General features: G+C 59.0%; 5 protein-coding genes across 5 annotated transcripts; all 5 read right to left on the reverse strand.

Annotated features, from left to right (window-relative positions):
• Positions 1-1,143: 1,143 nt before the first annotated feature.
• Positions 1,144-3,960, reverse strand: LPMP_260870 (heat shock 70 protein-like protein; the record flags this gene model as incomplete). Its single annotated transcript, XM_010701606.1, has 1 exon — positions 1,144-3,960. The coding sequence occupies one exon, from the start codon at positions 3,958-3,960 to the stop codon at positions 1,144-1,146; it is 2,817 nt and encodes a 938-aa protein (XP_010699908.1).
• A 1,434-nt stretch (positions 3,961-5,394) lies between these two features.
• LPMP_260880 (hypothetical protein) lies at positions 5,395-6,561 on the reverse strand (the record flags this gene model as incomplete). The annotated part of the gene is made up of 1 exon (XM_010701607.1): positions 5,395-6,561. The coding sequence occupies one exon, from the start codon at positions 6,559-6,561 to the stop codon at positions 5,395-5,397; it is 1,167 nt and encodes a 388-aa protein (XP_010699909.1).
• A 601-nt stretch (positions 6,562-7,162) lies between these two features.
• On the reverse strand, positions 7,163-7,678 carry LPMP_260890 (hypothetical protein; the record flags this gene model as incomplete). The annotated part of the gene is made up of 1 exon (XM_010701608.1): positions 7,163-7,678. The coding sequence occupies one exon, from the start codon at positions 7,676-7,678 to the stop codon at positions 7,163-7,165; it is 516 nt and encodes a 171-aa protein (XP_010699910.1).
• A 1,215-nt stretch (positions 7,679-8,893) lies between these two features.
• On the reverse strand, positions 8,894-10,969 carry LPMP_260900 (hypothetical protein; the record flags this gene model as incomplete). The annotated part of the gene is made up of 1 exon (XM_010701609.1): positions 8,894-10,969. One exon carries the CDS (start codon positions 10,967-10,969, stop codon positions 8,894-8,896), a length of 2,076 nt encoding a protein of 691 aa, XP_010699911.1.
• A 1,746-nt stretch (positions 10,970-12,715) lies between these two features.
• On the reverse strand, positions 12,716-15,232 carry LPMP_260910 (hypothetical protein; the record flags this gene model as incomplete). Its single annotated transcript, XM_010701610.1, has 1 exon — positions 12,716-15,232. One exon carries the CDS (start codon positions 15,230-15,232, stop codon positions 12,716-12,718), a length of 2,517 nt encoding a protein of 838 aa, XP_010699912.1.
• Between the last annotated feature and the right edge of the window lie 360 nt (positions 15,233-15,592).

Here is a 15,592-nt window from a genome sequence, read left to right on the forward strand (position 1 = left end):
GATGGCTTACGTTGCTGTTGTTTTACACTCACCGTGACGGCTGCAGGATAGAAGATGCACGCCGGATCGACACGCCCAAGAGCGAGTCGGCAAAGAGGAGGAGCGGAGGATGTCGGTCGTAGCAGTTTTGTGTTGCGTTCACATAAGGACCGACACGGCGGGTATACATGAGAAGATGCGAAAGGGGAGAGACAAGGACAGAGCACAGAGAGTGGCAAGAGAAGCGTTCCGAGGGAAGGGAAAGGGAAGAACCCAGGCATGGCGCATCCTACAGCCTAGGGAACGGAGTCGTGAGAGAGGTGAGAAGAAGGGGGTGTAGTGTAGCAGGTGCAGCAACTTCTACAAAGATGCAAGCTGCAGCGGGTGCCTGAGAACGCACCGTTGCCACCTCTTTTTATTCACTTCGTAAAGTGGAAGCACTTCAGCAGCAGTGGTGGCCTCTCAGACCCCCCCACCCTCCCCCTCTCCCCTCCGCGCCCCTTTCCACGCTAGGATTACACAAGCATATTTGTATAACGTTCTACGTGAGTATGTGTGTACATCACTGTGTGAAAAAGACGCACCAACCACGTATCCAGAGCATCACCGTGCACCACCAGACGCCACCCATCATCAACCGTCCACACCAAACCTCCTTGGCCGGCTAGCTTCTCAGAGAGAGAGAGAGAGAGATGGAGGGTGAAACGTCAGGTTTCAACCGCCTCGCACAACATCCTCACACGACACTCTTTGTTGTTGTGTTCGTTCTGTCGCTGCCGCAGCGCCACACGCACGCGCACAATACTCAGCAGCGCACTTCCCTCCGACCGTCCCCCACCCTCCGTCTCGGTGTCAGCCACGCCGCCCCCGTGTGGTTGAGTGTCTCGATGATGTTCTCTTGTTTTTTTCCTCTTTGCAGCATTTGCCTTGTGCCGCCTGGCAGCCGGCGTGGCTGACCCACAGAGGGAAAGGGAGAAAACGAGAAAAGAGATGGAGGTGTAGGCAAAGCGAGAAAGAGGGGGCGCGTATGCACGTGATCCCCTGCCTTGCCCAGCGCAGTCCCCTCGCCCTACAAATACATCTGCCAAGGCGCATCGGCCCCGCAAGTGCTCTCCCACTCACCCCTCTCACTCCCTCAGCTCGCCATACCCCCTCCCTCTCTCGTCAACGGAACAGGCGAGCAGACATCTCTTTCTGTCGCTCCTGCATCATTCTCTCCTCCCCCTTCACCCGCTCTACCGCCTGCTGCTCCGCGGCGTCCAGGTCAACCTGCAGCTGTACCATGTCCACCGCCCCCTCCGTGATGGTCATGGTCTGCAGGTTAGCCGCCAGGTCTCTCTTGGCGGCGTGCTCGGCGGACGGCGGGTCGTCGACAGGGTAGTGCGCCTGCAAGGCCGCCTTCATTTCGATCATCGTCATGGGTCGAAGGAGGTCCCCCCATGGTACCGGCCCGCCCACAACCTCGCCCGCATCCACGGCAGCCTTCACCTCCGTCCATGAGCCCTGCTCATCTGGTGGTGCAGGCGGCTCGTGCCACGCCCGTTCCTCGACCTGGGCTTGCAGGAACGAATTGCGGGCAGACTCGGCTACCTCAATGTCCGCGTTCATCAGCGCCGGGTGCCCTGCCTCCACAAGCGCCTGGGCTGCGCTGGCGGCTGCCGGCAAGGGGGCGCGGCGGCGCAGAATCTTGGGTCCTGCCACTGCATTCGGCGTCGCAGCACCCTCGTGCGCCTTTGACTCGGCGGTGCCCGACGGCTTCTCCACCGTGTTCGCCGCGGCCCTTGTCGTGCAGTCGTCGCTGGTCCCCTTGTCATCGTCCTTTTCAGCGGCCGTCCCTGACACGCCGCGTAGCGTCTGCGCGAGTGTCTGGGAGAAATCGATCGTCCCCGCCTTCGTCATGCCCACCACGTTGTCGGCCGCGAGTCCGTCCAGCTCGTTTAGCGCCGTCTGCAACTCCTTCACAACACGCAGCAGCTCCTCCTCGTGGTCGTGGAAGTTGTGCACCATGTACTGCCAGAACTTGAGCTGTTCACTAAGCTGCATGATACGCTTCTCCTGCATGCCCTGCTTGCGGTTCGAATCGGCTGTGACTCGGCGCATGACGAAGTTTGCCTCGCTCTCGGCCCGCTCAAGCAGCAGTCGGCGCGCGCATGTGGCTTCGAACTCCACCAGCTCCTTCGCGTAGTTCGCAATCTCCTCGTCAGAAAGCCCCTTGGCACGACCGCGCCACCGCGTACCAATCGCGTTGGGGTTCACAGTGCTCGTCATAAGCTTGAGATTGCGCCACAGTCGGCGGATGATGCCACCACCCTCGCGTAGTGACTGCACCGTGCCGCTGGCGAAGCGGGTGTTGGCGGTGAGTTCCGGAAAGCTACCCTGCAGCATCCCACCGCGGATGCCAGCGCCGAGCGCAACGGCGTAGTCAGCTGGGCACGTGTCCTCCTGCACCACCCTCTTCCCGAAGTATTCCTCCAGCAGGTGGCGGATGGGCGGGTCACGGGTCATAGCGCCGACCAGCAGGATGTGGTCGATGTCCGAAGCGGTGTAGCCGGTGTGCTCGAACAGCTTCTCGATGCACTGCAAGCAGCGGACGCGCAGCGGGCGGGTGAGTGTGACGTACTCCTCGTGTGTGAGCGTCGCCTCCAGCGGCACAATGTCGCGCAACTTATCGGAGAAGTGGAAGGCGCGGTTGTAGCCGTAGTATGTCTCGGTGGAGTGGGTGAAGTGGATCTTCGCCTTCTCCGCCTCCAGGGTTAAGTTTCGAAAGGCTGCGACGCCTTGGCCGACGTTGCCCTCCTCCTCTTCGATTGGTACGCGCCACTTGCTCTCAAACTGCTTCGCAAAGTGCTGGGAGAGGACCGTGTCCCAGTCATTGCCTCCCAGCATGGGGTCCCCATGCGTGGCGACAAGGTTGAACTTTTGCCGGTAGCGGTCGTGCTCCATGATGGCACAGTCGAGTGTGCCGCCACCTAGGTCAAAGACGAGAGAGCGCACGTAGCGCTTGCTGCCGTATGCATACGCTTCTGGCATATAGGATGAGGTTGCAATCGCCGCTGCCTCAGATTTGCCATCACTACTGCTAGCTTGCGCTGCGGAGGCAGCGGTAGATGCGGGTGTGCACACCGTCTCACGTCGCTGCGCCTCCCTCTTCTCGCGCTTGAGCTTGTCCAGCACCGTGTGCGCCAGGCACGCGGCCGACGGCTCGTCAATGATCTCCAGCACATCGAAGCCCGCACAAAGCGCCGCATCTTCGGTGGCAACTTTCTGCTGCGGCGTGAAATACGCCGGCACGCTCACCACAGCCTGCTGCACCTCCTCGCTCAAGAACTTCTCGGCCTCGCCCTTCAGGTAGCGCAGGAACATCGCTATGATGTGCACGATGGTGTACGTCCGCCCCATGATCTCCACCGCCACCTCACCCTTCTCGTTTATGGTTAAAATGTTCGTCTTGGACAAGTCCGAGTGCACGCGACCAAGCTCGCCAAAGCCGCGGCCGATGAGTCGCTTGCCACTACAAAGTGTCGCACTGGCGCTCGTGCGCGCGCACGCGCGTGCCTCCTCTCCGAACATGCGAATCTGGTGGTTCTTGTCGAAGGTAATGGCTGTTGGGTACACCCACGACCCCGTTGGTGACGGAATAATCTTTGGCCGCCCGGTCGCTGCGTCGATGTAGCACATGCAGCTGTTGGTGGTGCCAAGGTCAATGCCGATCACCCGCCCACTTCCTCGCTTCTCCTGTGTGTCCTCCTTGACAACGTAGTAGCGGTTGCGCGTGTCCTCCTCGAGCTTGCGGCGCCTCTCGGCCTCCATCTTAATTGCATTCTGGTAGCTCACCGTCTTCCCCGGGCGGTTCGGCAAGCCGGACGACGGCCCGGCCGAGCTGTTGACACCGGGCACTGCCATCCCTGGAGGCATCCCGCTCATGCTCGGGCTGCTCATTTGCAGCAGTGCGATGCTGCGGCAAAAGACGTGGCGGTGCATGATGTGGTATGTGCGTGTGTATACACGTGTCGTCTCGACTTCTGCACGCTCTCCCTTCCTCAAGGACAAGGAATACGACAGGGTAAGGGGAGGGAGGAGAGGGGGCTCGGGTGGCTGCTGCTTGGAGCGTGGGCTACGGCTGATGAGCCGTGCCGATAACGAAAAGAAAAGGTACGCACGGGGCAACGACAACGGTCGTCGTAACTCCTGTGCGGCGGAGTGGTGGGGTGTGCAGAAAACGATAGAGCGAGCAGGAAGTTGTGTGGCGATTTCGGTGATGGGGTGGCAACGGGTGATGAGTGCGCTCCTGACAGAGAGAGAGAGAGGTACGGAGATGGTATACGACACGACGACACGGGCCTGAGCACGGACGGCACACCGTACACAAATGCGCACACGGGGAGAGGGGAAGAGGAGAGGGGGGCACCGAAAAGAGAGTGAGGAATAGGGCCTTCACTTGTAGGGATACACGTGCGTGTCTGTGTGTGCCCCTGCCTGTTGTGCATCTCCCCCCCCTTCTGGTAGCTGGCATGGGCGTGTGCGTAGTGAATTTCAAAGAAAAACGAAAGCAAAACGGGCGAGACAGCACATTACACAAGTGAAGGGCGGAGGCATGTGTACCCACAGTCATGGCTGGGTGTGCGTGCGTGTGTGCGTATGCGCGTGTGGAGGAGAAGGGGAGGGGGGTCGCACTTGCACTTAAAGGGGAGGGGTGATGAGAGGAAGGCGAGTGGGTCGTGCGGCATAAGACAGGAGAAAGGGGACGAGAATGTCGAACAGCGCAAAGCCACGGCAGCCAAAGCACATCTTCCTCAGCACCATTCTTGCCCCCTCCCCCCACACCACCTCTTCCTCAGCTTCTTGCCACTTCTCGCTTTTCCTCATTTCCCTCCACTGAAACGCCCGACGCTAGCCACTCTACGGCCAGGTGTCAGCACAGTCGCACTGACTGACCGGCACTGCAGCAGGTGGCTCAGCTGCGGCACCCCCGCTACATCTCTCCCTCTCTCCTTCACAAAGAAGTGCGAGGCAGCGCAACCCCTCACCTCATAACCATACAGGGAAGAGTGATGGTGGTCTCGTCGTCACTGACTCACAGAGTGCCTCAATATGCACAGGCACGCCTACATCACACACACACACACACACACACGTGCGCCCATTCCTCCGCTCGCTGCTCGAAATCCAAAGTGCTCATATACACTATTTTTCTCGTTGTGTGTGCATGTGCGTATGTGCAGCAGCGTCGTGCTCATAACGCAGCTGTTGGCTGCAGATGCGGGACCAAAAGTGCATTCACGACGAGCGGCAGTGCACACAAGGAAATCCACGAGCACGCACATGCATACAGAGAATACCAATAGTCTGGCATGCGCGCCATCCGCGTAATGCCGCCTTCTCGCCTCGATTCAAGATTTACTGCGGCCTTCCTCTCTAATCCGAGTCACTGTGGGTGAGCCTATACAGTCGCTTCCGCAGCCGTGTCTTGTGGCTTGAATCGACATGCGGCTGCTGAACGAGTATCGGCAGCAAGGTCGCCTCAACCAGCGGCAGCAGGAACAGAAGACGACCACAGACCATCTCCTCCAAGAGAAACTCCACAAGTCGCACAGCCAGGCGCAGAAACCCAATATCCAGAAGGCAGCGCAGCACACGTGGAAGGCCCGACTCGTAAAAATTGAAGGTGCGGTACGTGGGAGACGGCGGTGGAAGAGCACGTTGAGCATGATAAGTGCTCTTGTCCTTGATGTCGTCGCCGTCGACATGGCCGTATGGCTCTGCAGCAGTGGTGTCTGGGGCAAGCTGTGCGGCTGCTGTGACGGTGGTGGACGTTCTGTAGAGCTCAAGCAGCGCATACCGCTCCTGCCAGGCCCGATGACGGTCTAGCAGACCACGCTCCTCTTCATGTACACGCCACCCGAAGAAGCGGAGTAGCACCACGTAGCTGTAGTAGACACGGTCCATCAGTCCAGGCTCTCGGATTATGGCAAGGTCGTTCTTCACTAGCGGGCGACAGAGGAGCAGCTCGTACAACTCGGGGGCAGAGCAAGCACTCTCGGCAGGGAATGAAGTCCCTTCCTCGGTGATGGAGAAGCCCTGCTGCTTGTGGGAGCTGCACTTACCATTTCCAGCGCCGTCGCTGATGCTCTCTCGACCTGAACACGAGACGTCGGAGGAAATCGCACCCACCTCGTCACCCCACCTACAGCAAGGGAAGAGCAACGGCAGTAGTACGTGCCAGCGGAGGCGTAGAAACTCAAGCCCGCTAGATGACGCTAGCTGCACTGCGTAGCTCTCGTCGGCCACATCGCCGAGTCCGCTCACGACTGCGGGGGGAAGAAGCTTCTGGTGAAGGCCCACCACCGAGAGTGCCGAGACAGAGACCGTCTTGTCGTCATCGCTACCGTCGGTACTGGAGAAAACGTCGTCAAAGACAGTGTCCGCTAGCTGAGTGAGGTTCCACATCCCACGGTAGAAGCGAACACTAGGGTGGAGCTCGGCAACGTCGACTCGGGGTTGCCCGTTTTGCTCGTCACCGTCTGCTGCCTCATCGGCAGCCAAGGTCTCGCAGTAGTTCTGCTGCTGCTGCTGTACCTCCATGACCTGGTCAATGTAGTGTGGCGAATGCGGAGCAGGAAACGGTTGTGACGGGCATACAGAGCGAAGGAGAGAGAAGAGGGACAGAGAGGGGGTGGGGGAGCAGAGGAGGTGAGATAGAGAGGGTGGGGGAGTAGACGATAAACAAAGGGTACTCGTGTTCCACTCGCACACACATCCTAACACTAGCATGCACACACCGAGGAACGCTGTTGGAAAGCGCTGCGTGTGATTGGGATATCGGTCATAGTGAGAGCGTCGCAGGCTTGCGCACATCTGTGTCGGACTCACCTTGCGCGATAAAGGACAACAAAAGATGGGCGCTAAGGGAGACTTATCAAGTGGAGAACGGAGATGAATGCGCACGGGCACAGGAACGTGCGTGCGTAGGTGCGTGGGTGTGAAGAGAGATGCGGTTGCCTCAAACGCCAAGGCCTCCACTCTTGGAGGCGGGAAGTACAGTAGTCGGAGGTGTACTCCGGGAAGGGGGAGGAGATGCATCGTGAGATAGAAGTGCGCGGTGTGCCTCATCGAGAACAACACAGAGAAGGTGACCATGACGACGAGTCAGACGCGTTAGCGCTGTTCCGTCCTCAGCCTCTTTTCAGTCCTTCTGGCGCCGATGCGGGTGCAGCTGAGGCAGCTGCACGACTGGCCGCGCTACTGGGGCGCCACGATATCGCCCCCGGAAGAGCTCCGTGTCGCTGTAGGGGGAAGGAAGGGTGTTCAGTGGCTGCGGAGCACCGTCCAGTGCGGCACCGGTCTTCCACTGGAAACCAAACTGCACAATGTCTTTGAGCAGACGGCGCTCCTCGTAGCTGCGCACATCGGCGATGGTGCCGACAAGCTTTTCATTCACGAAGAGAAGCGGGAGAGCCGGTGTGCCGGCTTTAATGATGAGCTGCTCGCGCAACGACGTGGCGTGGATGTGGTGGTCGAGCTCCACGACCTTGAGACGGGTCGCATACCAGGATACGTAGTGGCGCATGTGGCCCGTGTCGATGGCTTGAGAACCAACCGTGAAGACGATCGCCCAATAGCGTTTTAGGTACTCATTGAGGCTGCTGGACAGGAAAGGCCTAAATCGCGCATCGGCGCCGCGGAGGCCGTGTGGGCTCATCTCTGCGGTGGTAGCGACGGAGGTGCGGCGACAAGGTCTGCGTAGGTGTTTTCGAAGGAGGTGTGCTGCTTCAGCGTCCACCTTTCCACCCTTCCCAAGCAAGCCCACACATAAAGCCGCGCTACGTCCCTCCCCGCGCCACACGCACGGCTGCACCTTCCTCTCGCTTTCCTTTTTGCCTTCTTGCGGCGACGTACGTCACTACGGTGCTTCTGCTTGTGCACTGCTGCTGCCATCAATCCAAAGCACACAACCACACACACATGCACGCAGACAAGTGTAGACACAAGGGTGTAGAGGGCAAGAGAGGAGAGAAGAGGCAGGAAGAGCAAAGTGATCCAGTTTGTGAGAGAAAACACAAGGATATGGGAAAGATGCACGCACAAACGCACCCACGCCCACGCGGTGCTGCGCTTTAACAGACACACTTGAGGCATAAGAGTAGTGATATAGCAGGCGTGAGAGCGTCCGATGTCATCATGTCGAAGAATGACCTTCGATGATAGCAGTGGGAGAAGGCAGGGAGAGGAAAAGGTCAAGGGGACAGCCGATCTCCTGGGGGTGGGGGGAACGAGCGGTTCAGGTGTGCTTTGACGCAAGTTTGTAGGCATGAGTGAGAGGGAAACGAGGAAAGAAGGAGAGCGCAGATGCTGGTTCCTTCCAGCGGAGCAGATGCTACACTATTGCATTGCCCTCGCCCCCCTACCTCCCATTCGCTCTCCTATACCACCAGCATCACTTCGAAATCGTGCAACGCGGGAAAAATGTTGGCACCCTGTGTCTCAGTCACGCTAGGCAAGTGTGTTGTCAGGTTGGTACTCCGCTTTTCCGCCGCCCGTCCCCTCCTGCTCACACACAGGCCGCTTCCTTACCTCTCGCTCTCCCGCATTCATCCTTTTCTCGGCGTATGACTACTTCTGGTCTGTGATACGCACCGCAGCAGAGACATAAACACACACACATACGTACACATTTTCAAAGAGGGGGGACGGAGAGACCGCGAGAAAGACACGGACATCCCTGGCGCCCTTGGTCGCACGACAACGTCTCTCCCACTCTTCTCTTCCTCTCACTGCCCCTCCCCTCCCCCTGTCGCAGTTGTCACCTCATAGGTTGTGTGTGTGTGTGTGCATAGGTACACGCTCACAGAGAGGCATACACATACACGCCAGCGCGTGGATACGTTTGTTTTCCGTTGTTCTTGATTGTCTCTCCTTAGAGTACTCCCTCCTTCGGCTTAGGCAAACAGCTCTTGGTGATGGAAGTCACGGTGTGAAGGTCGCGCTTGTCAAGGCCCATCTCCAACGCCAGCTGACGCGTTCGCAGCGGGATAAATTGATTGTCCGTGCTGACTTCGCGCATCATGGGTCCGCAGGAGAGTCGGTGAGCTTCCCAGTGCCGCCATTCCACCGGTCTGCCGCAGTCCAAACAGAGCACAACCTGATGCTTCTCTCTGTGCGGCCCCAGCAACTCGAGGGGCACGGTCTGGTTGCAATCGCAGCACCAGCGCACCGAGTGCACGCACGCTGTCCAATGCTCAAAGAAGGAGCTGGTCGACACAAACTGCTTGCAGTTGCGACACCACTGCTCCTTAGCGGCACTAATCGGCTTTTTGCTGATCTTGTGGTAGTAGATGCGGGTCGGCTCGTGCACCATGCCATCAAGGTTGGCGAAGTCCGACGTGCTGCGAATGGTAAAGTCGGCAAAGCTGCGCTGATGAGCGAGGAGGTTGCCAAGGTCGTTCGTGTCTGCCATGCGGCGACCGTTGAGGTTGACAAAGAATGTGTGGGGGAAGGCGATGATATTCATCGGACACACGCGCTTGCGCGGGAAAACTGGGAATTGCTGAAGTTCATACCGAATTTCTGGGTAGAAGGGGTGGTAACACACCACACGCATCCGGGGGATGTCGACAGTGCGGTGCTCGCGAGGGAAGTGAATGGACAAGAAGTGCGGTCGCACCTGCATCACCTCGCCCACCGCGCCGCCAGGCACTCCATAGTGTTCCTGGCCATCGAGCAGGAGGTGCACCCGACTACCAACGTCGACGCTGAGAGCGTCAACCAACCCTAGAGATGCCGCCGAGGAAGAGTGCACAAGCATGTTCACGAGGAAGTTGCCCATCTCTGTTCGCTTGAGCTGGCGGTAGCGCGGCGGCATCTCCTTCACAGCGGGCTGGCGAGGAAAGCGGAGCATCATGCGGGTGGCAACAAACGAGTTGGACGCCATGTCATCGTTTAGCAGCGCCAGCGCAGAGGAGGAAGAGGAAGAGGAAGAGGGTGATGCCAGACCAGCCACGGGATCGTCGGCTTCCACCACGTTATCCTTTGTCGCTTTGAGCGCCTCTCCCGACCCATCCAGTGCGGTAGGTGCTGCCTCGTCCACATAGCGTGTCCATTGGGCGATGCTCATTGCGTCCTCCTCCTCGATTTCACCCCCTTCGCTGTTTCCCTCCCCTGAAGTCACTGCACCCTTCTCAGCCTCCGCCGTGGAGCTCGACCAGGAGAAGAGCCGTGATTCTGCCTTTTCCTTCATCGAAAGCTCCTCCAACTCCTTCATGTGCGGCAGCGTCAGAGCACCATAGAACGCCAGCTCGGTTAGGCGCCGCAGCTCCTTTTCCTTCTGCACGTGGGACGTGTTCAGCAGCGTCTGCAGAGGAAACAACGTTTCCCACTGCTCCAGCTGGAAGAGGTAGCCGCCGGTGTCGCTGGTGGGGTGAACAGGCAGCCGCCAAAAGTCTGCCGCGGCATACACACGCAGCCCACCAAAAGGTGCGTTCGGCTGCCCACGCAACCGCCGCGCCACCGCGTCCATGGAGAGCAACACCGTTGGCTGTACACGCTCGAGCGCATCGAGTATAAGCACATCCACATTGCACAGGCTTGGCAGGCTGCTTGCAAAAGTAGACTCGACGAGGCGCACGTGCCGCTCCAGAGTGCCTTCCAGCTGCTCCTGTGAGGGCAGCTCGTCGCGGCTGACACGCATCCCGATGAAGAAATTGATTAGAAACCCATCCAGCCGCGCCGCCCGCTGGTTGTCTGCGGAGACGAAGGCGACCCGCTGCCCCTTCTTCTCGCACTGTAGGCCAATTGCCTTTAGCAGGTTCAGCTTGCCTGTGCCGTGGTGGCCGCAGAAAAGGACGTTGCATCCAGCATTCCGCGCCTCCCTAGCCTTCGCTTGCGTTGATGGGGCACCAATGTGGCGCAGGCAGCGGAAGTCGCCGGCAAACCCAGCCGTGTCCACCTCGCGGACGAGGTGGGCAAAGAAGCGAGAAAGACTTCGCTGAAACATGCCTCGGTCGCCCAGACACAGACACACCTACACACGAAGATCACGCTCTGGCACGTCAACGTGCGCCGATGGCAGCGGCAGGAATTGTGGGCAGTGTAAAAGGGTGCGGAGAGACGGTGAAGGGGGCAAGCTAGAGCGTCTCCACAGTCACTCCCTGCGTTCCTTTTCGATAAATGACGCTTACAACGGCGAAATGGGGAAGTGAGTGGCGGAAGAACACACCAAAAGGCAGATGCGTCTGTGCACCCCCAGAGGCGGGAGGAGTGGGAGGGAGCAGTGCCGATAACAGAGAACAAACGCACGCACACACACACTCACACACACAAAGCCATCAAGGGGGGGAGGGGGGCGGTGGAGAAACAAACAGAGCTTTACTTGCCACTTTGTCAGCTTAAGTGGCGGTGATGAGCCGGGTGAAAGGCAGTGGGGATGGGGGAGAGTAGTTGGGTGGCTAGAAGCAGTACGAGAAAAGGCGGTCTATGTGTAGGAGGGGGGGAGGGGAGTGCTCTTGTAGTGGTGGCAGTGGCGCTGCTGCAAGGTAGCACGCACAAGAGCGTCTGTCTAGCTGAATGTGTGTGCGTGTGTGCGTGGGTGTCCCCGTACAAGAGAGCCGAACGAGCCATATACAACAACACCGCTGGCACCTCAGCCCGATCTCCTCCGTAGCAGGGCGGAGACACTCACCGACGCAGAAGCAAACAGGGGAAGAGAATAACGGCTCTGCGTGTTGCCCTCCGGTCGTTCTGGTTTGCCGACGAGACCACCCACCAAATATCTGCTTGGCGGGTGGAGAAGTCGAAGGGAAGGAGCAAGTGAGCTGCCAACTACTATGGGGGGGAGGTGCACGACTGTGTGGTGAAGAGAGAGCGGGAGTATGAGGGAAGTATGAGAAGCAGAGTAAGCGTGGCGGCATGTGTGGCATGAGGCGACCACGAAGGAGAAGGATGGCGCAGCAGAGGCACAGAAGTGTCAAGAGGGGATCACGTCGAGCTGAACGTGAAGCGACACCGTCTGCAGTGACGCACGTGAGAGTGCGCTAATGGCGCCATCGCCTCGCGCCGCACCGTACAAGCAACTCGAACACACCCGTGTGCCATTTCCTCTAGAGGGAGAGAAAGAAGAGGGGAGGGAGGGGGGGAAGTGAGCCGCTACCCTCTCCGAACCTTCAATGGCCACGCGTTCCTGTCACTCGGGATACAACTACGTGCTCCCTGTTAATAGGCGCAAAGCTCAACAAGTACGCAAACGCTCATCCACATACTTCACGGGCCGCACCACCGCCGAGTCAGACACACCACATTTTGCGTGGCACCGTCAATGGAGTCCCGAGCACGTGCAGCATCAGTCGATCCCTCTCACTCTTCTTGGGCCGCTCCGCCTATGCGAAACACCAAACAACATGCACAACGTGAGACGCAGTCAACGAGTGGCACACGTGCAGAGGCAGCGGGACCCACCGACAACCTTAGTCGCAGGCGTGCGACGGGGAAGCAGGAGGGGAGGGGGGAGCGGTGACATGAAGGTCTATCATTGCACACCTTGCAGCGCTCCTGAGGCTACGGGCGAAGCGCACGCTTGAGCACAGCATCCTCCTAGCGTAATGGTCTACTCTCCAGAGGCGATAAGCGTTGCCTCGCATATTACCTCTGTCCTCCTTTTCTATTTTCCTTCCACACACACGCGCACAGACAGACAGAGAGAGAGGTAGAGAGAGGCTCAAGTGTGCAGTGAGACAGAGGTCGGCAATCATGATTTGATGAGGTGCTCCCGCTGCGGCAAATCCACTCCCTCGTCATCGTTGAACACCGCCATGTGCTTGCGTTTGCGGAACCAGTACACAATCTTCAGCTTCTGGCACTCTGGCGTGTACGGATCAGGGTTGCAGAAGCCAACCAGCGAGCTCTTTGTGCCAGCTGGAAGGGTCAGTGCCGAGTCACGCACCAGGTTCTGTACGGCAATAGTGACGTCTATAGAGAGCGGAATGGCGTCACTGCGGATTGGGTCATGCCGCGCCTCGAAGGTGTCATCTCCAGCCCCCGACGAAGCCGCAGTGGTCTTGCGGTGCCGCATCCACCCTTGGATGATGCGCTTCGCCACACGAGCCATTATCTGCGACGGCCACCACCTCGACGACGAGTGAGTCACCACCGGTGGCGTGATCTCGGCAAACTGAGGCTCAATCACACCGTAGCGTGCGTTGATAATAACGAGGCCACCTTTCCGCTCCTCTCTCGCGCGACTCATCAGCACCAGGCTCTCGAGGGCGAGCTGCTCCATGCGCGCCCTCTCCCGCGCCACGTCCACCTCAGCAATGTGCAGTTTACGCTGCTGAGTGTAATACCGGATCGCCTTGCCGCGGGCGTAGGGGCGGTAGAGCATTGTCCCGATTCGGTAGAGGGCCAGTGGCACGGACAGCCACATGAGCCCGTGGCTCACCTTGAGTGAGATGAAGACGATGATGGGGACGGAGATGCGGTGGCTGCCGCGGGCATACAGGATGGATATCTGATTCACGACAGCGAACTGTGCGCTTCGCACGAAGAAGAAGGGTGGTGCGATCGGGCTGACAGCATAGGGTACGACGGCCGTGAAGGCCAGGCCGTACCGCTGAGTCTTTGAGGAAAAGTACCAGGCCTCAATGCCAAAGGTCGACTGCCCGGCGAGCGGTGAGCAGCTCACCGAGTACTGCATCAGGCCGTACGCGGGGGGGTGTTTGGGGTCCCTCGTGTCCACACCCAGCACGACTTTCCTGCCGGTGAAGGCGGTGACATGCATGTTGTGAAACGCCAAGTAGGTGCTGAGTCCCTGCTGCACATCATCCGCGAAGCTGTTAAAGCTGGAGCGAAAGTAACCGTTCTCGGTGATCGACATGGCCAGCACATTCTCCAGCTCTGCCGTAGCCGACATCCTGCGCGTCAGGACGAGTTCCAGCTTCTGCAGTAGGGCCGAGCTGGTCAAGGCTGTGAGCTTTGCCTTGAGCGTCCACAACGGATTCAGGGCACGTGTCTGCGTGACACACCACTTCAGTCCGTGCACGGCCATGCGCAGCGATGTTTCGTACGTACGGACATCGTCAAGGCGGTACTCGACCGTGGTGGTGAGGCTTGTGATGGTCTTCTGCATCCGTGCGGCGCCGTCCGTGCGAAACGTGATGGAGAGCCGAGGCGTAATAAAGTGCTGAAAGGAGCTGCGAAACTTCATAGACTTGGGCACAACGGTAAACATGATCGCTCGCGACGCTGACAGGAGGCGCCGCGGCCGCATCGCTCGAGGCACATCACCGCCTCCGCTGAAGGAAGACGACGCAGCCGCCTCCCCAGAGGCCAGCCCTAGCATGCGCTGTCGGAGTTGCCACTGCACCTCCTGGCTTGGGATTAGAACAATATGACGCTGACCGTCAATGACGATCTCTTTGGCAGTGAGTTGAGCCTGCATCGAGTCAGTCGGGGCGGAAGGCTCCACTTTGCCATCCTCGCTGCTTGCCGTGGAATTCGCCGATGGTGTCACGCTCTGCAGTGGTGCTGCTGCAAGAGCGGGAGTTGCTGGAGTCGTTGAAGCAGCCTCACCAGCGGGCAAGGAAGTGGTGGCAGACGCGGTCGTTGGTTGCGCCACCGGACGCTGCGCATGGAGCGATGATGGGGAAGACAGAAGCTGCTCAGACGGTGGCTTGTCGTTATTGGAGCTGCTACTCCCTCCGTGGGCACTTGGCTCAGCATCGTCACCACCTTCGCTGGAGCCCCTGCTGCTACCGACGCCTTCACTTGACCCTCGCAAGCTGAACAAGTGGGCAGTGGAGAAGTTCACTGTTGTCTGCGAGGTTGCCGAGAGCAGCTTTGCGGTGCGCAACAGCTGCGTCTCTCTGTCAAGCGACAGAATGTAGTTCAGGATGTCCTCGCGCCGGTGGAGTCCGGCGGGGACGAGAGCCAATCGCTGAATCCCCGTGTCGCCGCCTGCGTCGTACGCTGCACGCTGCCGCTCGTCGGACAGCACTGTGTACGCGTCTTGCAGCTCCTGGAAGCGCTCGCTCATCAAGCTCTGCACTGTGTCGCCTTGGTTCGCGTGCTTGTCCGTGTGATAGCGCTGACTAAGAAACAGAAAGGCGCGGCGTATCTCCTGCTGTGTCGCCTTTGGCGAAACGCCCAGACGGGCGTAGTACCCCAACGGATCTATCGCCAAAATGCGGGCCCCGTCCACACCATTGCTGTCGACCCTGTCATCGCCGCGCAGTAAATTGGCCGCGCGGATAGCGTCCTCGTCGTCCATGTGGATGCGTGTGTATGTGTGTGTTCTCTGTCTACACGTATGGCCCCCTCAAGAGAGCTGCAAAGCAGATGTGACGCTGGGGCAGCGGGAAGGCGATAAAGCGGTCCTATCCGAGAGACCACACAATAACAGCGGGTGTAGCAGAGAGAGAGGAAAGAGAAGGGGGGGGAAGAGAGGAGAGAGAAGCGGCTGTATGACTTGAAAGGAGAAAAAGAAACGCAGCGACAAGCACGCGTATCGCAGCTATAACGCACAAGAGGCGTACGTGTCCAAGCGAGGCGAGACGACGTGACACCAAGACACATACACCACTGCCACACGATCAAGAAGGGAAAGCGGTGCAGCGGGTGACAGAAAAAG

This window comes from Leishmania panamensis (genome assembly GCF_000755165.1).
Source record: "Leishmania panamensis strain MHOM/PA/94/PSC-1 chromosome 26 sequence".
NCBI lineage: Eukaryota > Euglenozoa > Kinetoplastea > Trypanosomatida > Trypanosomatidae > Leishmania > Leishmania panamensis.